The 22,891-nt window shown below is 37.0% G+C and overlaps 1 protein-coding gene across 1 annotated transcript; it reads right to left on the reverse strand.

Annotated features, from left to right (window-relative positions):
* Positions 1 to 1,774: 1,774 nt before the first annotated feature.
* Positions 1,775 to 17,191, reverse strand: LOC140326722 (hematopoietic prostaglandin D synthase-like). The gene is made up of 6 exons (XM_072405571.1): positions 17,116 to 17,191; positions 8,772 to 8,922; positions 6,008 to 6,100; positions 4,744 to 4,844; positions 2,767 to 2,859; positions 1,775 to 2,006 (listed from the first exon to the last, which is right to left on the reverse strand). The coding sequence occupies exons 2-6, from the start codon at positions 8,902 to 8,904 to the stop codon at positions 1,842 to 1,844; spliced, it is 585 nt and encodes a 194-aa protein (XP_072261672.1). The 5' UTR covers positions 8,905 to 8,922; positions 17,116 to 17,191; the 3' UTR covers positions 1,775 to 1,841.
* Positions 17,192 to 22,891: the final 5,700 nt, after the last annotated feature.

A 22,891-nucleotide genomic window follows, 5' to 3' on the forward strand; every position in this document is an offset into this window, starting at 1 on the left:
GATAACGTTCCTATTTTAGATTCCTTAGATATGTATGATATGTGCAAAATAACTATTTTGGGCAGCAGTTTTCAAAGCAGTAAATCCCATTTACCACATTATTGTACTAATTAGGCGAGTTTGAATACAATTTGACCTTTTCCTTGTAACTTTAAATCAGAAAGACCTGTTTTTTGGCCAATCCTAGCATTCCAGAACAACTCAAATTTGTTCCTTCCTCAGAGTTTTTATTTAAAGCGTACCCAGACTCAGAATTTTCACTCTACATAAAAGGGTAGATAACCCCTTTATGTAAGGTAAAATTTCTATTTGTTTTTTTTTTTTTTTTGTGTTTTTTTTTAACCTTTCTAGCATTCTAATTTTGTCCACATTTCCATGCAAAAAATGTTACATTTTTTTTTTGCATGGAAATTTGTTATACAGGCTATAATTCTTAGGCATAACTCACTGAAATATGTTCAATATTTATTAAATTTAATAAACTTTAAATAAAATAAGTGGGTAAGTAAATGGGGCTTTTTTTTTTAGGTTAAAGCTACCCCCTAGTGTGATAAAATCCACCCTGAGTCACACTCGGCATTACCATTAGGGGGGATTAAGTGCAACACCCTTTTTAAAAAAAAAAAAAAAAAAAAGGGTTCAACACTACGCGAACAAGAATGATTGGGAGTGCAAAGCCTCCTGGGATACCTACGTCACGCATCCTGGAAGGCTCTTGGGTGCTCCTTCTGTGCATGCCCGAGCATCTTGGGCATACGCAAAAGGAGCCCTTACATCAAAAGGGAAATAGACATTTATTAGTGAGTTTGGTGTGGAGAAACTAAGATAGCCCCCACAGAACCTTGATTGTTAAACACCTTTCCTATTGATTTGGATTCTGACTTCAAGCCAGACCCAACATCAGTACCTCATCTCACAACTTCTGTTCTGGCTAAAAAGGTACAAATTCTAATACACACTCCACACAAACACTGAGTCTTGGTATAAGCCTATGTTTTTGAGTTATTAAACACGGTCACAAAGTGTTATTTGTTGTTGCTGCTGCATTATTGAACAATGAAACCTATGACAAATCTAGCTGTACTCCCCTTTATCTGTAAAATACAACACTTCCAGAGAGATGGTAGTGCTACATTGCTCATAGGGAATTAAAGCCACCACACAGAAAATTGGGGTGAAGCACTTATTTAATCAAGTAAAATGGGGGTGTGTCTGGCATTAAGGCGATTGACTATATAACTAAATATGATAAATGCAACATGCTTTCTTGTTCTGCTAGTGGACAGTAAGCTGTGTAAAATATAGGTACCTGCAAAGATTATATAGACTGTGTAGTGCAGCATAGCTACAGCAACATGTAGCAATAGTTAAACGGGACATGCTGACGTTTCCTTTGGGCTGAGGAGATCACAGTGCAGTTCCTGTAAATGATGCATTTGGCCATAAAGTTGCTGTGTAGGATTTGCACGTAGCTACAGCTGCAGCAAATGTGGTTGCCCATGTTGCTGTTTGTCTCTCTTGGCTATTGCGGTGTGCCCAGGAGCAGAAAACTGTGTGGTTAGGTCACAGGTCTGAATTCTTCGTGAATTTAGCCCCCTCGTTTTTTACATTTACATAGTTTTTTTTTTTATTAATTGTATATCTGTCCATACTAATATCTAAATATATATATATATATATATATATATATATATATATATATATAAACTGTCAATGTAAAACCCAGAACACATTTAGGTTTTAAAGCACACTAATTCGGGAGAACACACAAACCGGACTTTTAACTTTGTTTTATTTAGACCATGCAGAATATTTTTCTATTGTGACACTACAGAAGTATATTAAAACTGTGACTCTGGTCTTTTCTTTATCCATGCTGCAATCTCTGGGATTTCATGCACTCGTTTTCTTAATGCCAGTAAATGAGGATAGGCATTTGCAAAGCCAGGTCGATGGTGCTCAAACATGTCGTAACAGTTGTCCCAGAAAAAGTCAGCCCATGTTACCTATAGACAGAAATAATTAAATTTTATAATCATAAAACATGAGAATTTGATTAAAAAAAAAAAAAATCGGTGTCCCAGGTCTATGCTTGGGGCAATTTCAGATAAAATCTTTTATGTATATAGTATACTTCTATATATATATATAGACATCTGCACAATGTCATGAAACTATGTTCAACGGTCCTTAAACATATCTATGCCAGCAGATGTTCTAAAATAACCACAGGCTACTTTTGCAAGTCCCCCCCCCCCTACAAAAAATATGAACCTTTAATTTGCAAACATTGTTAGGGATATTTGGGAAGATATGTGCAATTATCAATTTTTATATCTAATCTCAACCGGAGACAAACAAGTTAATTTACAGGGTGCGCCTCCGTTGAATTTGTTAAGAGATGCTTGCATAGTGCAGCTTCATTTTTTCTTTCATGTGATATGGCAACACAGGACAATGTTATGCTATTAACCCTTTGACTAAATCCTTTTAAATAGAGCAGCTTTTCTCAACCATTTTATCTTAGAGGATAGGATGGCAGCCATTATCTTTCTTAGTCTATGTAGACTTTACATGAATGACTGTTTTTACATTAGTGTTATAATCAGGGGTGTAGTGGGGTGGGAATGGCGTACCCTCACTTTTTTGGGGAGTGGGAACTTGTGCCACTTTTAAGACATGGTAAACTAGTTAAAGTTTTATAAAGGGTGGTGCCATCCTAAACATTGCAGCCCGTTTAGCTATCCAGTTAAATAAAATACTTACATAGTCGCCAGCAAACCATTTCTTGTTACCCAAAGCCTTCTCCAAGCCAGATAGGACTGGTGGAAAACACTTATCCATGTATTCATTTTTTTTCTAGGGTACAAAATAGTTTTATGTGAGTAAAGTTCTCTTCTTTGTGTTAAATTGAACTAATGTATGATTTTTTTCTAATTGTAACAGTTTTCTTCTTACTGGCATATTAAAAATAACATTAAAAAAATTAATAACCTATTAGAATGATTAAATAAATGTTTTTTTTTTTTCTAAAATAGATTGAGCTTTCTTTTGGTTGCATTTAGAGAAAATCAAAAGAGAACAGGAAACTTAGAACTACAAGAGTTAAACGCTTCTCATGGAATATGTGAATTGAGTTAAATTGAGCCTTTATGTAAAATAGAAGAGCTTATTACTCTGTGTAACATAAGGAGCCAATAACTAGTTTTTCCCATAGCCATCATCAAGCTCGTAGGTACAACACTGACGTCCCCACAACAAGTATTAAATGAAGCAGTGGCTGGAGCCGACCTAATTTTCAGTCCAATGAACTCCAAGGACCATCCAACCTACTCCTACTGATCTGCATTGCCCTGACCCTAATCTTCTAGCTATTTGCTTTCTATCCTGTCAAGCATTTAGGCTCACCAGCATGTGAGGGAATTTCCTAGGATGGTCTACCCTGGCCAGGAATGCCTGTGTACTGACAAATTGTGTGAGAGGCAGAGTGCTGTGATCTGTTAAATATCTTGTCTTTGCAGAAGTGTACTATTCTATTGTCATGATTTTTTATCTCACACAGACCTCTGCTAAGTGTACATTCGGTGGAGTCACAAAGCAGTTTAGTGAGTCATGGTGCTTCAAGGCTATACTTGTGGTAGCACAAGTCCAATACAGTGGAAGTTTGTGATTGTGCTAATAGCACTAGAAGAGGAGAGCAAATAAAGGTTAGTAAAAGGTGTTTGGGAGAGGAGTGCAGCCAGAATAGGTGGTGGGTTATAAAGTTTTAGGTTTTCCTAGAGTTCACATAGTAGAGAGGGGTTGTTCTGCTCAGTAAATCAGAGGGATAAAGGGTTGCCTACCCACTATAATGGACAGCGTGACTGCAGAGTACGAGAACCATGTATGGCAGGAGAGATAAGCATGGTGATTGTGCTGATCTGTGAGAGCATTAGGGTGATCTGTCCGCATCTTCCCTGCACTGACACATCTCTGCTTCTGGTCACTGGTTATAGAGACTTTGGACTCCTGAAGATAGATCCTTTAAACCCCTTGTTAATGACATCAATGCAGCCAAGAAAATAGATAATATAGTACAGGGTCAAGGCAATTAAAAAATATATTCAAAAATGTACCCAGGGCCCAACAAAGTGAGAGGAAAGGTAAGTGGGGAGGGTATTTTTAAGGTGCTGAATTCAGCCTTTACTTAGTAAGCACTTTTGCTTTTTTTATTTGCCTAGGTCTCGTATTTAGTTAAAATACAAACGTTCAACCCTACGAAATGGGAAAGAAAGATACCACTATCACAACCAATCATGTAGAACAAAATCATTATGGAAAGTGCAAGAATAAACAATAGAAATGGCCAAATAACCAGATCAATCACAAAAATATCTGGGCAGAGCAAGCCACTTGTCACATACTTTTATTTTATGGTTTCATTAGAAACGGCTTATGTGTAGGTTGTATTAGCCAACTGAACCACAAATATTGTCAGAATTTCTCTTTCACTGTATCTATGGAGCTATTTTTTTTTTGCTAGGAAATGCCATCATCTCCCCAAAGGTATGGCTACCTGGTACAGCTAAAAAGAAACAAAAACAGGTGCTAAATCTCCAGTAGTTCTTGGTGGCACACACCATACTTCTGGAAAAGATCTGCAAAGCTTAAGAGTCCTCGGCATTGTACTCCTTACTTATTAACATGCACTACCTATTTCTAGAATATGCAAAATGTATATATATATATAGTAAAATACCATACCTTTTCATCACCTTCCCATGGAAATAATGTCACCAAGTCATCTAAATGATCAATGACAGCATCAATGTTAAGGTCATCAATTGGTGTTTTTCCTGTCAGACCTGTAAAATGGGAAAAAAACAATGAAACTAAACAAGAGCAAATATTTTTACTGTTTCATTCTAGAAAGTACTGCCTTTGTTGTGATATTCAAAAAGTACCTATTTCTAATCCAATGCACACGGCTACCTATCACATTATTAGCACTTGTTTTAAGGAGTCATGCATCAGAAACCTCTTACGTTAAAGCTTTTTTCTGAACAAGAAGCTGGAGTATTGCAGTATATCGGTGGAATAAATTGTTGATAAGGATCATTGGATGTAAAGGCCTTCTCAATATCTAGGAAGGGATCCTTTACGCTTTTATCACCTTTCTGTATTGAAAAGAGGAGAAAGGAGGTGGTGTCCTGTCCAATGTGTACTGTGGTGGAGTACTATGCATTGGTTTTTAGATATATAAAGGCCTCTTTAATGCCACATAGCTTGCAATTACTAAACCAAAAAAAACTATCACTGTTAATACATAGAAGAATAGTAATTTAAAAGGGCTTTTCCACTTAATGTTTCCCTCTCCTATACCTTCTCTTGAAATCACTTATAGAATGACAGTCAATGACATATTATGAGTTCATTTGTTTATTGAGTGTCCCAGCCCTGATTGCACACAGCCACAATAGCCACTTATCTTTCTGACTTGTTTCCAGTGCTGACACATCCCTCCTGTCTATACAGACAATCATAGCATCATGCAAGGAACCTAACAAGTATAGCCAGCTCAGCTGCACTGTAGGGGAAATCCGAAACACCACAACATGGAAAATAACAGGAAGGTAATAGGAATATGAGAGATAACAACATAAAGCCATTTACAGGGATCAGAAAATGGGCCAGCTTTTCACCAAACATGAAATGTCACATCCTTGACCTCAAATTTTGTAATAAAAAAACTATTTCCTCATTCACAAAGGTAACACATCCTTGCCTCACCTTTAAGCAGACATTTCCCCTACTTGTTCGCCTTAATGCTTAGATAAAGTTATTATATAAATCTCTGAGGTGCATTTGTCACTTTTCCATTTCTTCACAGAGTTCCATAGTGATGTAAGTGATGGCTCACATCTGTACATTATTCAAAAGCTACTTTTTAGGCTAGGAGTATTAAACCCTGAAAAGATCAGATATAAAATAATTTGTGACAGTATGTTACTGTAATAAATGAACTTACCTGCTTGTTTGGCTAAGTATCTGGCAATAGCAAGGCTCTGACTGTAGACGACTCCATCAATTTCAACAACTGGGACCTTTCCAAAGGGGAAAGCTGCATAAAAATAAAAGCATAAAGTGAAGAAATGATTATAATTATTACACAGTATTTATATAGCACCAACATATTGTACAGCACTGTACAAAATCCATAGTCATGTCACTAACTGTCCCTCAAAGGGGGACAGTTAATGTCCCTACCATAGTCATATGTTAGTGTCTTTATGTATGTTAATCTTTTATACAGTCAAGGGTCAATTTTCAGGGGAAGCCAATTAACCTAACAGCATGTTTTTGGAATGTAAGAGGAACCCCGAGTACCCAGAGGAAACCTATGCAGACATGGGGAGAACCTGCAAACTCTATGCAGATAGTGTCCCAGCCAAGATTAGATCCTGGGGCCCAGTGCTGCAAAAGCCAGAGTGCTAACCACTGAGCTGCCCAGATTTATATTCAGCATATAAATGATGGTAGCTGATCCTAATTATCAGCTCACATATCTAGTAGGATTTACCAGGACATTAAAGCACGAATATTGTGCAAAGTCTGCTGAGTTATCTTCAGAACATTGAGCAATTATGTACAGGTTTATAGGTTTTTTACAGTCCTTTGTTCTGCAAACACTAGGGAAAATATCCATTTACTCCCATTATTAGAGTGACTTGACTTTCCTTTTGTTTATACATTTACAGACCCAACAGTCTTTTTTAGGAAGAAGACTGTCTACATCAGCTGTACTTTCTTTTTAGATGCTTTCAACCCCATCCTTTGAATTTATTTAATAAAATTTTTTTAAATTCATTCTTATAAAAATAAAAAATTATGTGTTCGTTGGGGAAAAGAGGGGGTAAGGTTTTGGGGATTTATTTTTTGAGGTTTGTTGCCCTTTGTTGCAGCAGGTCTTCTTCTTTTGTGGTTAAACCCAATGCATTTAGCTTCCTCATGACTCTATAATAATATTAAGGCAGTTTTTATTACTACCCAAAATCAAGTTCACAAAATACAGAAATAGTGTTTTTCCATTGGCCAGTTTGTACAGAGAGGAGGGCTTTAGCTTTATTTAATTTTAAGAATAAACCTTTTAGATTGGTTGTGGCTGCTGTGTACACTGGTCAAATAAAAAAATCAATATTCAATATTGTAACAAAAAAACTTGTCTCAGCCTAAAATACCTAAAAAAAAAAATTTTTTTCTAAGTAAAGTGAATCAGTTGGGGCTGATGCTGCTGTATTTTTATTATTATTATTATTATTATACAGGATTTATATAGCGCCAACATATTACTGTATGTAAACCAAGCTAATGGTAAAAGAAACAAAAAAAAATCCAGTTACTATAGTGCACACTGCCAGTAAATGCTGTAGTTATGACAGTCTGTAAAAATCACAACATTCCATAACATCAATCCAGTGCATTATTTAATAAATGAATAGATGTCTGTATTTCTAATGTTTGCCTTGATTAAGTAGACAAAGACCTTCTGACCAAAAAGGTTTATTCCCCCTTGGCAGTGTCCATCTTTTCATTCTTTTTGTTCAGTATGGTTATTGGCTAAATGGTAATATTCACCTCCCATTGACTTTAGCCAAAGATCAACAAAATAAGGTCATTTATATTTTAAGTTTGCATCAAGTAAAATGAAAACTAGAAAGTTCTGGACATGTTAAATAAATTTGATTACATGCATGAAAATTGAGAAGCCAATATTTACATAAACTAGCCTATCACAAGCATGAACTTTATACCCTTTGATTATTTAATCTATGTGTTCATGTCTAAACATGGTTAAGCAACTGAGGTTGAGTTACAGATTAACATTATTGGAGCAATGTGCAGATGGCAGCAACCTGTAGCAATTATTCAGCAATTTCTGATCTGGATGCTCTTTATAGATAAAAAGTAAGATTCTGTCTGCTACAGGTTTCTGCAAAATGACTTTTTTTCTGAAAATGTTTTTCCGTTATAAAGTGTATGTGAAATTATTGATTGCATTAAACCAAACACTTTTGTATATCAATGTGCTAAAATGCATGGCACATTCTCTGCCCAGGGGGATGCCAAGTACCTGTTTAACCTTGAAAGGCTACCACGCCTTTGATGTGTATTCTGGTAAATTTTTAAATAATGCAAATGCTGGCCAAATTGCAAACATACACTTTAAACTGCTGTTAGATTTTTTTTTTATCGAAAAAGGTTTAAACTTTAAAATCTAAAATATATTTATTTATGTCAATATGCAATCCAATGTTTTACAGGCTGATAGATTTTCATTCAGATTTGGGGTAGTTGCTAACACACTTTTCTAAATTATTGTTCAGGTTTCTTTTCCCAATTTTTTTTGGGCAGTTTCTTCAATCCTATTACAAAAAAATATAACTGGCACCAGAGAAATATGAAGACTACCACTGCTAGCCTTCTTCCACAATGCTAGTTGGTTGACATTGTCTGACCTTTAATTGTACCGAGTCAAAGAATCAGATTCTGAATTTCTTTATTTCCATACTTGTTTTGGGTCAGTGGCATTAGGGCCAAAGGAAATAGCATTTTCGTTATTTTTACATTGTAAAAATACTGATGTATGTTCTTCTTTGTTTTAACAGAGTAGGGGAAGTTTTGCCCCCTTCTCCATTATAGGGGTATCTAATACCAGCAGTAATGGACTGCGGGTATAAAGCAGAACAGTGAATTTATATTATAGCTACAGGATACAACAGATTTATACTTACAAGACTTGTGGGCAGGCCATTCATTATAATCAATTCTGTGATCTTCAAATGGGGTATTTGTGTAGGCAAATATGTATCGAATAATCTCCCCTCTCCCTTTGAAATTGAAATAGGTCAGCTTGTAGTTCGGCATGGTTTACTTTTGTAATGGCTACAACATAAAATGACACATAAATATGTATAAGCATTTAAAATAAACAAATAGATGCCACATATAAAGTTTTAAATGTTTGGAATGTTGGTTTTAAATGTCATTTTACAAGCTTTCCTGCAACTCCTTCAGAAAGTTGATTTGTGAAAAATGTTGAATAGTATTATGCAAAGGTGTCAGCACCTGTTACTTCCAATCTGGTAATAGCTGGGAACTTGTGATTGTAATTCTGGCAATTCAAAAGAGCCATTTTGTTTTTTTACACGTGCAGCAGAAAACTCAACTTTAGTGAAAGTGGGCAGCATATCGACACAAATTGCATCACAGCATAATCGGCACATATCTTCCTATATACACAACAAAGCAGACTTACACATTAAAATTTGATGAACTTGCAAATCCTTTAATACTCCTATATTTTCTTAGATATTTGCTGGAGTGCCCCCAAAGCACAGGACAAGCTAATGTAAACACTTTCTGAAAGATCTGAGGGACCTTTTTCTGGCCATCTTTTCACCTATATTTGACTTGCTTTAGGCTGCTTTTGCATTAGAGGAGAGCAGCAGTTTTGATGCAAATGAAAGCCCACTAACACAGAGGCTTAGAGCTTGTTCACACTGGTAGCCACTGGGCAACCATAAGGTGCTGCAGTTACTGTTTTACAACCATGGCTGTCTGCTGGAAGTGGCAAGCAGTTTCTGGTCTAATAGAGAAGTCTCAACATAATACATTTTTGCATTTGTGGCTGATTTGCAGTTGGCCAAAGAAGTGAAAACAACCCTTTTGCTTTCTTCATTTGTCTTCAAGTATCACATTTGCTTCTTTGTAATAAAAGAAACATGCAGGTTATAGAGTTCATTAGCTCAAGCTGAGGTTTAAACAGCTCATCACATCACTTTCTAGTAGGCCAAGTCTTTGCCATGTAATAATTACAAACTGCATTAAAGACTTGTTTTAATGTTTTTTTTTTTTTGAAGATGTATGCACTTAGGGCCTTGGACAGTAGTTTTGATCTTGGTATGATGCTACCACACACATCAATAGCAAAGTGAAGACACATTTTTGATATCTGTGGTTCAAATGGGATAGGTTGCCAAAACAAACTATGAGCCTAAATAGGTTCTTGTTGTTTTCACCTAATCTGGAACACCTGATTCCAATTTCTTGGAAATAAAGAGGTGGCATATCCATGGGGTGTGCTTTTTTTCACTTGTTCTATGTAATACCTGGTTATATAGTACCTAGGATGAAAAAACAATACCAAAGGAAATTGCAATACAGTTTTCAAGCCCAAACATTATTTGCTAGTGAATATTGATACCGGTAATAATAATTTTATCTCTGTGATATAAGAGCACTATTAAAAATGGTACGTTTCTTTCCTACTCCTTTTTTGAGGATTGAGAGATGTCCTCAGTGAGGCAAACATGTCCGTGGATGGTATGCAATAATATAATGAATCTGACCCTTAAGCTTTATTTAGGGTGTAGTCCTGATACTAAATGCATAGGCGACACCATGCAAGATAAGATTTAAAAATTACATTTGTTGTGTATGTAAAGGCTGTGCCAATAAGATAACACTTTAACTGGCACTGGAGATGAATCCTGGGCCCATGTATAAAAAAAAAGGAAGGTCTCATGAAAGCCTTGCTCAACCTTTTTGCCCGAGGAACCCTTTAAGTAATTTCCAGGTATCAGGGAACCCTTGTATTAATTGGTCATTGGGAAAATGATACTTGCATCAGCACTTGCCACAGCTGATTGACTAATAAGTAACTTGTTCTCTACATATGTTTTACAAGGAATCTGGCAAAAGGCAATTGTGTGACACTCCATTACTGACCTCATTTAAAGATTAGTTGACTGGATTTGTTAGATTGTAAGCTCCTCTGGGCAGGGTCCTCTCCTCTTCCTATGTTTGTATGTGTCTGTCATTTGCAGCACCTATTTCATGTAGAGCGCTGTGTAATATGTTGGCACTATATAAATATTGTTTAATAACAATGTCACAATTATCATTGGGCTTACTATATTAACTTACAGACCTAGAAAAAACTAGTCAAAGCTGTATTAGGTGTTAGTAGTAATGTGTTGCTGCATGACTTTTGGGCCCACACCCTAAAAGTTTGATTCCAGAGCCAGTATTATAACCATGCATCTAGAATTTTCAGATGGAAGTCAGTTTTAGCAACCCATAAGTTTCTAGCATGACATGTTTCACTGAACCACAAAAACTATGTTAAAATGGATCTCTTTTCACAATTTCCCTAATTGGATGAAAGAGCAATTTCACCATTTCAAGACATTGATTTTCAGAGGCTTTTAGCACATTATTCCCCCTTTTCAGTTATATTAACATATAGTGGCAAGCAGATTAGCAGGTTAACTGCATTTTGTGGTTCTAAAAGTGTACATTTCTGTTTATTAAGTGAATGAACTGTTAATACATACTACCTTTACTGAAATACACACAGCCATAACATACATAATATATATCGATACAGCTACTATGATGTTAGCTATGCAAGCGGAAACTCATGTAAAGGGGGAGTATATAATATTGTGTTCTCCCTAGGTGCACCAAAAAAGCCTATGCATTACTTCTAATAAGATTCTGAATGTCTGATTTTTTTTATTATATTTTTTTTACCACCATGCCCTTTTTCCAGAGATAGGCGTGATAAAAGACTAACATCAATCAAAACTGTGAAAATAACTACCAAATGGGACACCTAGCTTGTTCTACTTGTTTGGCTGTGCTGCTGATCGAGAGCCTGAATTTTCTTGCTGTGTGTTTTTAGGTTAGTAGGTGGTGGTGGCCAGTAAACCGGCATATTCAGGTCAGCAATAAATAACAGTACAGTAGGTTATTGTGCTTGCTAATATTCACATTCACGTATGAAAAGGTTCCAACTGCTTTTCAGAGGATGAGATTTTATACTTCATTCTTAAAAAAAATTGCTATGTTACCTGCTATGCTATCTCCAAAAATACTCATAAATTTGGCAAAAAATACTTTACACCGCAACCCCAGTAATATCTGCTGGCCAAAACAAACATGTACTTTATACTACTGATACCAGTTTAAACTTGGTAGGATGCAAATCAGATTTTATCTGCCCAGACTTTATTGCATCATACTGTACTAAAGCACTATGTCAAAATATGCAGAATAATGCTGAGAAACTTGTTTTATTTAGTTGGATGTGTTATTGCTCAAGTAACTATGCTCTTTTATAGTTCTCTTTGAAGTTACTCTTCTCCCCTCCAGCACCTTGCTTAGGAGTCTTAGGCTCCTATATGTTATAAAACCATATATGATATAACATGACTGTACAATCTGAATCAATCTAAAACTTGTTATATAAAGGTTTACCTCTTAAACTGTCTAATCAATCTGTATCTAAACAGCCAGTCCCTGTACTACATTCAAATTGTCTTTGATTTGAACGGACTGTCCCTTTTTCTTGGGTGGATATATACACTTCTATAAAAAGTAAAATATTGAACTAGTAAAACTTGTTATTTACCACTAAACTTTTCACCTTTTTCAATCATTCCTTTTATTGTTTTGATAAGCAAATATAGGGAAATAGTTATGGAAACAATGCACTTGTGGTTTACCCTATTCATTTTTTATGGTTTGCAAAATTTGGGAATTGCTAGGTTTAAAGGATATTGTCAGATTTCAACAGGTTAAGTACATTTTATACACACCTGCCTATGCTTCTGGCAGATCTTCACTGCAGGCCTATGGAATGCTGCACAACCACCTATGCAAACTCTTAGCTGGCCTGATACATCTTCTGCAGAAACAGTTCTACTTTCTCCTAAATTGAGACTTTTTTAGGATTTGCTATTGCTGCAGTACAGGGGATCTGTAATTTAGCAATGGGAGTGTGACAGGCAATAATTCATAAAACTAGGGGTTATGATGCAATGAAGTCAATGACGCATAATATTGAAATAGTGTTTTCATTTTTATAATCTGAATGACTATAAATGTTGATTTGTCACATAGTAAAAGTAAAACACCTGCATTTGGAATCAGATGTTTCAGATTAGGTGCCTGTGATTATCACCTTCTTAGGCAGTATGCAGGTGTCTTGAATAAACCACGCATAGTATATAGAGGGTCTGATGTTCCTTTTGCTACTGACATGTATGGTGTCATCATGTCAACACCAAAAGAGCTAGGGCCCTAAGACAGTTGTGGGTGCCTAGGAGTTTAAAAAGATGACTAAAGTATTTTATACATAAAAGCATAGCAATATTTTATTTGATGGCATGCTCACACATGTGAATGCAGAAATAACTTTACATATAAAATGTACTGGGAGTGTTAGAAAACAAACACTGCATATGCAAACTTTAGTACTTTAATTATATATTACATTTTTTGTGGGAAGGTAGTTGTATATTGAATGCACAGTGACAACAATACCCTTGTTTAAATAACAGACTGAACGTCAGAACTTTTCAGAGGAAGTGACTATGTTCTCTGCTGTACAGAATTCAACCTCTAATATCTCTTGATTTTCATGTATGCAAAGATAAAATATTGTGTGTCCATTACACAACAAAGGGGGTGGGGTGGCAGCATGAGAACTATGTTCTCCACTGTACTACTCCACTGTTCAGTTGTCAGATAAAATATTTTATCTGTCACATTCTCAGCTAAAACACCTATGCCAAATATTCAAAAAAAAAAATAGAAAATTCCTGTTTGCTTTTTATAATGGAAGGGGTGTTAAATTTGGGGTAGAGCTTTCAGCACTGAAAGTGCAGGCCAAACCCTTTTTTCAGTTTTGGATATAAAAAAGGAAATGTTACACAATATTCGTATTGGTGGTCACTGTGACCAAAAAAAGCAAATAAGCAGAAATCCAACATTTTTATAGTTGTCTCCAGAACAGGAGGAAAGGACAAATCTTTCAAATAAAACAACTGTCTAAGAGGGGAATTACTCTCACTTTAGCGGTATAATTTAGAGTATGTCCGATTATGTGCTCTTTATCTGCAAAATATTGTTCAAGCAGAACTAAAGTTCCATTTTTAGGATGACATGATTAGGCAGGTCATTATTGCAGAAAGGGAGAGGCAATGTCCTTTCTGCATTAATCCTTTCTACCTGTCTGATCGACCTCGGTCTCTGGCAAAAAGCTGAGCTGCACAGCGTCATCTTTAATGCCAAAGATTCCCAGCAATCTTTGCTTCCCCTGTGCATGCCAAGAATGAATGAACTCCCATGCCAGTGTCATACTTGACAAGGTGATTAAGATGGTTGAACATAGTCTGCAGCAACCTAGCCCAACCTACGGCCCGTGGGCCAGATCCAGCCGTTTCCTTATTCCCTCTCTGCTTGTTGTCTTGCGGGGGAAGGGGCACACTCATTTCCTATGTTTCTCTATGAGATTGTGCTACCAGGAGAGGGCGCTTCCTGAGAGTGGGTCTGTACTATCTGCAGCTCCCCACCCACCTTGGACTGTGAGATAATGCCAGCAGCAGCAGCATGTGAGCTGTGTCTGTGTCCATGCAGCTGTCACTATCCCTATGTATAAATCTTCATATCTCCATCAATTGTCATAGAAACATGACATATTTAGGGTACACAGGGCTCTCTAAACATAAGTTGGCAGATGAGGGGTCACAAGCATAAAATCCTAACAACAATCAGGGATATTTTAACATAGGGGAAGCTATTTCATATCAGGGTCCCCAAACTGAGTTTGCGTGTTAAGAACCCTCGGGGGCTACTTCCATGGTAATGAGCATTAGGGTACTATCAATTCGCTCTGTGCTGTGGTGCCCCAAATATATACTTGCTCGTTTACAAAACTTCAAGACTGCGTTCAGACTGGAGGTGGGGTTGTGATGCAGTTACTCCTTCCTCATGCCAAGGAATCCTGCCTAGGGGTAATGCTTAGTACCGCCTGGAGTCAAATCTGCAGACACTGTGGTGCGAGGGACTGAGCATCCAGTGGGGTGTCTGTTACACATACCTGACCATGTACCTTCTGTGACCCTCAATTTTTTTGGAACAGAGGGATGTTGCCAACTGCAATCGAGGGAGCCAGTAGGAAATGCCTTTTGTCCTTCCCCTAATAAAATTTTATACACATTTTGGCATACTACCCTGTCACACATTGCTATCCCCTTACTCTCTATGAACCCCAATTTCTCTGTATGAAAAGAGAAATGTAACCCTTGTGGTCAACTCCTCCTAACATTTCATCACTATGGTGCCATTATAAGATAGGAAAAACAATACCTGTCATACTGTAATACCCTGTCACACATAGCTGGCCACGTACTTCTATGAACCCCAATGCAGCACTGTATAATAGATTTAGTTTTGTATCTTTCATTAAATAAATGTTGCAATAATAAAATGAGCTTTAATTTTTGATTTATCGTTTTTTTTATTAGTTGCATGTACATTAAGATAAGGTGGGGGGCATTTTCAACCATAAGTGTGAAGGGGGCCTTACTTTTCAACACATGTGCCTGAATGGGCTCCTAGTGCTTCTTTTCTCTGCAAATGGTATATTAGGACAATATAAACACTCATTTAGCTACTTACCTCTCCTCCCCATTGTATTAGTTTAATTATTTTATTGGATGCATAATAATTGGGGTCTTCTTATTTACCGTATGTCAAGCCATTATCTTCTCAGTTTAGCCATTACTTAGCTCTTCAAAAAACAACCCCTAATTCATTTATACTCATTTACATTACTCATCTGCCCACATTCATTCTACTGTACCTTCCCCAAAATCCACAGTGCTGCCTAGTATAGAGGAGTAGGAGATGCCTTCCATGATCAGTGTGTTGCTCTGACATCATCAATACATGGATAGATGTATAATATACAGTTATATTATATTATCTGTGCACTCACAGATAATATAATATATTGCATAACACTATATACCATATATCTATATCATTATTTAAAAAATGTTAATATGCCATAATGTACCTATCATATAGCCATACCTGACAGTCACACATACTGTAGATATGATGCCAGAGATACTGTTTATCCACTGATTTCCATATATTAGTCATGGTGTATTCATAGACACTATGAAGTATTATTTGTTTTGCCTCAATGTAATACACCTGTGTTTATTTTCAACACAAAACTTTTATAGGGTGGTTCATATCATTCGCTAACTCTAAATGAACAATGTCAGCTTTCAATGTCTGTTATGAGTAATCCTAAAATAACATTTCAATCTAACAAGCTGTTGTACATTTCTCAAAAATAGTATTACAAGAAAATAAAATTCTTAATAAAAGATATAAACTTTACCGTGGTGTAGCAAAATATCAAGGAAATATGCCACCTAATAATAAGATAACCCTGGTGTCAGCTATTCGATTCAAAGCACTTCATCCTCCTATAACAAGGCACATAGAAGTGCCATTTTATAATTAACTTACCTCTTCTTTTTACCCCCTACTTGTCTAGATAGTAAGCTTCGAGAGACACAACTTTTTCTCTTACAGGCCCTGATTTAATAAAGTTCTCCGAGGCTGGAGAGAATACACTTTTTTTTAGTAAAGCTGGATGATTCAGCAAACCTGGAATGGATTTGGTCCAGTATTGAAAACATTTGCTAACAAATAGCTAATGACTTAGGAAATCCATACCAGGTTTGTTGGATTACCCAGCTTCACTGATGAAAGTGTATTCTCTCCAGCCCTGGAGAACTTTATTAAATCAGGGCCATTGTCTCTTGTTAGTGCTTTATATGGTTCTGGACTACATCGGTATATAATCACCACTAGTAACGTCTTATGTATTTGTATTACCTCTATTACTAATTTGCCTTTGTTCGTGTCGCTTATATCATGCAGTGCTTTATTAAAGGATACATTACATTAATCCTCAATAATAATAATATAGCTTTAAACATGGAAAATATATGTAAAACATACCAAATTAGCTAAAATCTTGTCAGTGTTATTACAGGTATTTTCCTGTTTACCCCAGCCTAGAAGGGATTTCCTACAATAATGCTCTCCCTTCCTCCTTAATATGCAGCAGCTATTTTATAATAGCATATGGTTCCTGTATAAATTGCTCCTTTCATACAGTGAAGAATCATGTAAAAAAAGAAGCTGCAATTATATCCCCATTCTTTCATAACCTACGTTCAGGAAGTTTGTTTTCAGTATTACCTTACAGTCCAGAGTCCTCTGATGTAATGAGCTGCAGGGTGATCTTCCTCTTATATACAAGTGTAAACCTTTGAACCTAATCAGCAAAACCAACACAAAGCAAACCTATCATACCCACTCAATATTGCTCTCTGGTGGATTACTTGAACATATTTTTTACATACATGGCAATGAAGACACTTTACATACTGTATACAAAGTAACATAAAAATTGTTGTATTTAATGTTTTCCAATTATAGATATTGTGTAATAGCTGTCTAAAGTAAAGCACAAACCTAAAAATGTTTAACTGACAAGGCTTAAATAGGATCCTGTAAAGTAGCAATAATACCTCAAAAGCAATTATAAAGTTACATAGTTACATAGTACTTACATAGTAGGTTAGGTTGAAAAAAGACCTAAGTCCATCAAGTTCAACCACTAGGGAAATAAACATACATACATACTTCCTGAGGTAGCTGATTCCACATTTTCACAGACCTTACAGTGAAGAATCCCTTCCTTATCTGGAGCTTAAACTTCTTTTCCTCCAGACGCAAAGAGTGCCCTCTGGTTCCTTGTAATGATCTCAAAGTGAATAATGGGGAAGAGAGTTCTCTATATGGAACCTTTATATATTTATACAGGGTGATCATATCCCTCCTTAAGCGTCTCTTCTCAGTTCAGCTAATCTCTCCTCATAGCTGAGCTCCTCCATTCCTTTTATTAGTTTAGTTGCCCTTCTCTGCACTCTCTCCAATTCTACAATGTCCTTTTTGTGAACTGGTGACCAAAACTGGACGGCATATTCCAGATGTGGTCAGACCAATGCTTTGTACAGGGACAGGATTATGTCTCCATCTCTGCAGTCTATTCCTCTTTTAATACAAGAAAGTACTTTACTAGCTTTATATATTGCAGCTTGGCATTGCATGCTGGTATGAAGTCTATGATCTACCAGAACCCCCAAATCCTTTTACATTTCTGTCTCCCCCCAATGTATTCCCCCTAGACAGTATGAAGCATACATATTGTTAGCCCCCAAGTGCATAATTTTACATGTATCTATATTAAATGTAATTTGCCACTTGGCTGCCCAATCAAACAGTACATCCAGGTCTGCTTGTAGATTATAGACATCCTGTATAGACTTAATTCCATTACATAGTTTGGTGTTATCTGCAAACACAGAAATGGTACTTTTAATTCCAAACTCTATATCATTTATGAAGATGTTAAACAGTAAAGGTCCCAACACTGAACCCCGGGGTACACCACTTATTAGACCATTCAGAGTATGAATCTTAGACCAACCTTAGACCAGAGTATGAATCATTAATTACAACTCTCTGGATGTGATCTTTAAGCCAGTTCTCTATCCATTTACAGTTTGACTTTTCTAAACCTATCGACCTTAACTTGAATATAAACCATCTGTGGGGTACAGTGTAAAATGCTTTAGCAAATTCCAAGTACACTATATAAACTGATATTTCACTGTCTACCTGTTTACTTACTTCCTCATAAAAAGAGAGTAAATTTGACAACTTCTGTCTTTTTTGAAGCCATGCTGACTATCTGTTAGCACTGCAGGTCGTGCCGGCGCCGCTGCTCCTAATTGCAGGCACAGGCACCGGGTCCTATCTTTCAGGTAACCCACTACCTGTGTTCCATGCCTGAGTTTCCTTCATGCTGGAGACTTGCTCTGGTGTTTGAGCTGGCGTGGGTGTGTCTCTCTTAATCTATGAGGTAACACATACACGCCCTCTGTTTTCTACAGCCTATGGCTGGTTTTCTGCAGGTATTTAAAGGCACCTCCTACTACAGGAAGTGGCCTGAGCAAACTGTTATGCAAGCGGGTGTGGACCCACTGTGCCACTGACTGGGTATGCTCCAGAGGGTCGTAACTAAGTCGCTACCAAGTCTTCACTAGAGCCTCTGATGGTGAGGATAGGCTTGGGCTGCGGGGTAGCTGCCAGGTTCCACTCCAGAGCAATCCCCAGGCCAGTGGCAGCTGACCACAGGAGTCAGGAAACCCGGTGCAAGCACCGAGGGGCTTGCGTGGCCAAGAAGTCCAGAAACAAAGATCCAAGGTCAGGGTCAGGCGGCAGTCAGGCAAAGTCCAAAAACGTAATCCGAGGTCAGGGTCAGGCAGCAAACAGGCAAACTCCAAAAACGTAATCCGAGGTCAGGGTCAGGCAGCAAACAGGCAAAGTCCAAAAACGTAATCTGAGGTCAGGGTCAGGCAGCAAACAGGCAAAGTCCAAAAACGTAAGCAAGAGGTCAGGGTCAGGCAGCAAACAGGCAAAGTCCAAAAACGTAATCTGAGGTCAGGGTCAGGCAGCAAACAGGCAAAGTCCAAAAACGTAAGCAAGGTCCGGTACACAGCAAGGCAAAACATAGAAAACACCTTAGCACTGAGAGTTACGCAAGGTTTGAGATTGCTCAGGCAACTTCCTGTAGTAGGAGGTGCCTTTAAAAACAAATAGTATTAGTATATCAAAGTTCCAGGGCCAAATCCACTTTGTGCCAAACTTATGTTCTTTTGTTTTATTTATGTTACTTATGTTTTATATCTTGGTCCACTATACATATATTGATTTACTCACCTCAGCTTAGTAGTGGAAGCACATAAATGTGGATTCCTGCTTTAACCAGAAGCAATATCCTCCATGAATGTTGCTTGGAGCCAAGCCCATGGCATCAGAAATCATAGGAAGAAATAGGCAATCTTTTCAATTTAAATTTTTTTTAAAATGCCCAAAATCCTCTTTGCCTTTTTCTTCCTATAATTTCTCTTTTATATTTATATGTACACACATAAATGCATACATATATATGCATGTATGTACATACATTAGTGCACATGAAGCAAAACAACCAATATACACCTAAAATAAAAACTTGGAATGAGGATCCTTCTCTGGAAAAATTTTCAACTGATTGAACACAGTTCACGCACACATAGCGGTTACGCCTTGGCGCAAAAAATGCGCATCACACACACGTAAAACTGAGTTTTAATAACGCAATTGTGCTGTTTTTAGGAGTTTAAAGAGAAATTCTTAAAAACAAGCTTAATTGAATTTTTAAATTGTAGGTCCTGGGAGATTGTAAAGGAGATCACATAAAAACAAACTACAAAACTTTTCAAAAAACTTTATTCAAAATAAACCAATTTATTAAAAGGTCACATTAAAATATAGAGACCTCATAGACACCACTAAATTTTTTTTTTTATAATTTTTTTTTTTATTCAGCGAACAGCCAAATACACAATATTTGAACATTGAATCATACAATCAACCAGAATATACAGCCTTCCCATCAAAATATGCATATTACTAACAGACTATACTTGAAATGACTGATCACTGATAGTTTCCATAATATAGACAAAACAAAGAAAGAGAAGGATAGAAATGGGGGGGGACATGGCATTGCAGGCCTGACTAAGTACTGGCCAAATATAGTGTGATTGGGATCATAGAACGACAAGTTCAGTAGCAGCTTTGTTATATAAATATATCATCAGCATTATCAGCCTCGCTTTGTACTGAAAGATACGCCTGGGTGGTGGTATATTGTATCCAATAAAACCAGGTTTTGCGAAATTTATTGGATCTCCCATCACGAGAGGTAATAAGATCTTCCATCATCATAATCTCGTTCACCCTTCTAAACCAGTGCGACAGGGTGGGAGGAGAAGACTGCTTCAGGAATACAGGAATACAGGCTTTAGCAGCATTTAAAAGATGCTTAAGCAAAGAGTTGTGGTATTTCTTCTTAGACCAATCATTCAAATGCAAAAGTGCCAGCTCAGGTCTGTGGCGTATATCCACCTATGTCAATTCCTCGATAACCGCTGCCACCTGTGACCAGAAAGGTATTAATATTCTGCATTCCCAGAATATGTGGAGTATACTACCAGCTTCAGCTTCACAACGCCAGCATCGATCGTCCACTCACGGTTACATTTTAGCTAGCACCATCGGTACTCTGTACCAACGTGTGAGTAGTTTATAATTCAATTCCTGATAAGAGTCACTAATAGCAGCCTTGTGGCGCATGTACAAAAGGCGTTCCCGTTGTTCTGGGGAGAATGTAGTATTAAGGTCACATTCCTATTCATTTAAAAATGGTAAAGATAAGGGGGTGTGGTCTGTCAAAAGCAGCTGATAAGCACTAGAGAGAGTTCCCCGAACGGGGCCCGTGGTTACACACACTACTTCAACCTGTGACAGAGGACGCACAAAATTGGATGGTAGTGGGAGGGAGTGGAGAAAGTGATGCAATTGTAAACTATGCCATACATCCAACTCTGGAAGATCGTGAGCAGCTGACAAATCAGAAATATTCATCCATTCTGTACCCCTCAAAAAATGGGATGCCCTAAAAATTCCCTGTTCCCTCCAAGAACGGAACCTGGGGTCAGATATACCAGGTTGAAACCCTGGATGTCCCAAAATAGGGGATAATCGGGAGGGGTAAGTACTCAATCCAGAAATTCGGAAATACTTTGGAAATAATCATTTTAAATAAATTTAAATAATTTGGAAATGCACAATACATAGAGTTGTTCCTATCAGAGGTAACTTGAGAATAGTAAGAAGTGTGTCTGGTGGGGACCACACGGCCCCTGCTAATGGGGTACAAAAGGTAGCTCCCTCGAGCGCTACCCAAGGTTTGTGACCCCCATTCCTGCACCAATCTATCAAGCACCCCACATGCACCACTTGTTGGTACAATAGAGGGTCGAGAAAGGCAATACCTCTGCCTACCTTGGGCAACCGTAAGATCCGTCCCCCGATACCGGGGTTATCACCCCCCCAGACAAAGTGGAGAAACTCCTCTCTAAATTTATATAGTACTTGTTGAGACACCACTAAATTTACTTGTCAAAATAAAAAAAACCACATGTAAACCCACACTTTCATATAAAGCCAAATTATTTCAAAAATGGCCCAACAAATATTGCATTCCAAAAATACTTTCCAAACCAATATGCAATTTTGACCTATCAAGGGTGGAAAACTAGAAACTGGAAAATATTTATGCAGAACAAACATTTAAAGGTGGTAATAAAGACATTTTGTTGAAATGAAACAATATGGCCAAAAACACAATAACACAGCATTAACATCGACTTCTTAAAAGCAACATGGACATTAAAACATTCAAAGTACAAAAAACAAAAGCAGCTATTGTGCTAAATGGTAAGCAAAGTATCAAATGTAACAACATAGATTAGGCAAACAAAGGAAAAAAAGCAAGTTGGACAACACCCTTATATATGCTCATCTTTATGTGCACAAGGTGCTAAAAATTAACATGCTATTGGGTGTGCGCAGTCCGTGAAATTTGGGTGTTCTTTTTTTTTTCAGTTTGACATTCCATAATCATTTATTGATACGATCCTTTAGATTTGTACACCAGTAAACAGCTATTCAGGAAAAAACAAGTAAAAAGTAGAAAAGTTACCCTAAACACACAAATAAAATAAAATATTTTAACATTAAAGCCTTGTCTTATTTTTTTACACATATTTTACCCCATCAGGAAATGAATAAGGGGTTTAATATACCCCTGTACTCATTTCCCAGGGTGGAGTGGTGGAGATCTGGAAGTGTTCTTAATAAAGGGGGCTTCCAGATTCCAAAGTCCTGGTAAAAACACTTTTAAAATACACCATTGTTTTCAATAGACAGTTTCTTAAAAAGCTTACAATTGCTTGTAAAAGTGCATAAAAACATGGAAGAAACGTTTACATGCGTTTCTCAACTATATATATATATA

The sequence above is a fragment of the Pyxicephalus adspersus genome, chromosome 3 (assembly GCF_032062135.1).
Source record: "Pyxicephalus adspersus chromosome 3, UCB_Pads_2.0, whole genome shotgun sequence".
In the NCBI taxonomy this organism is placed as follows: domain Eukaryota; kingdom Metazoa; phylum Chordata; class Amphibia; order Anura; family Pyxicephalidae; genus Pyxicephalus; species Pyxicephalus adspersus.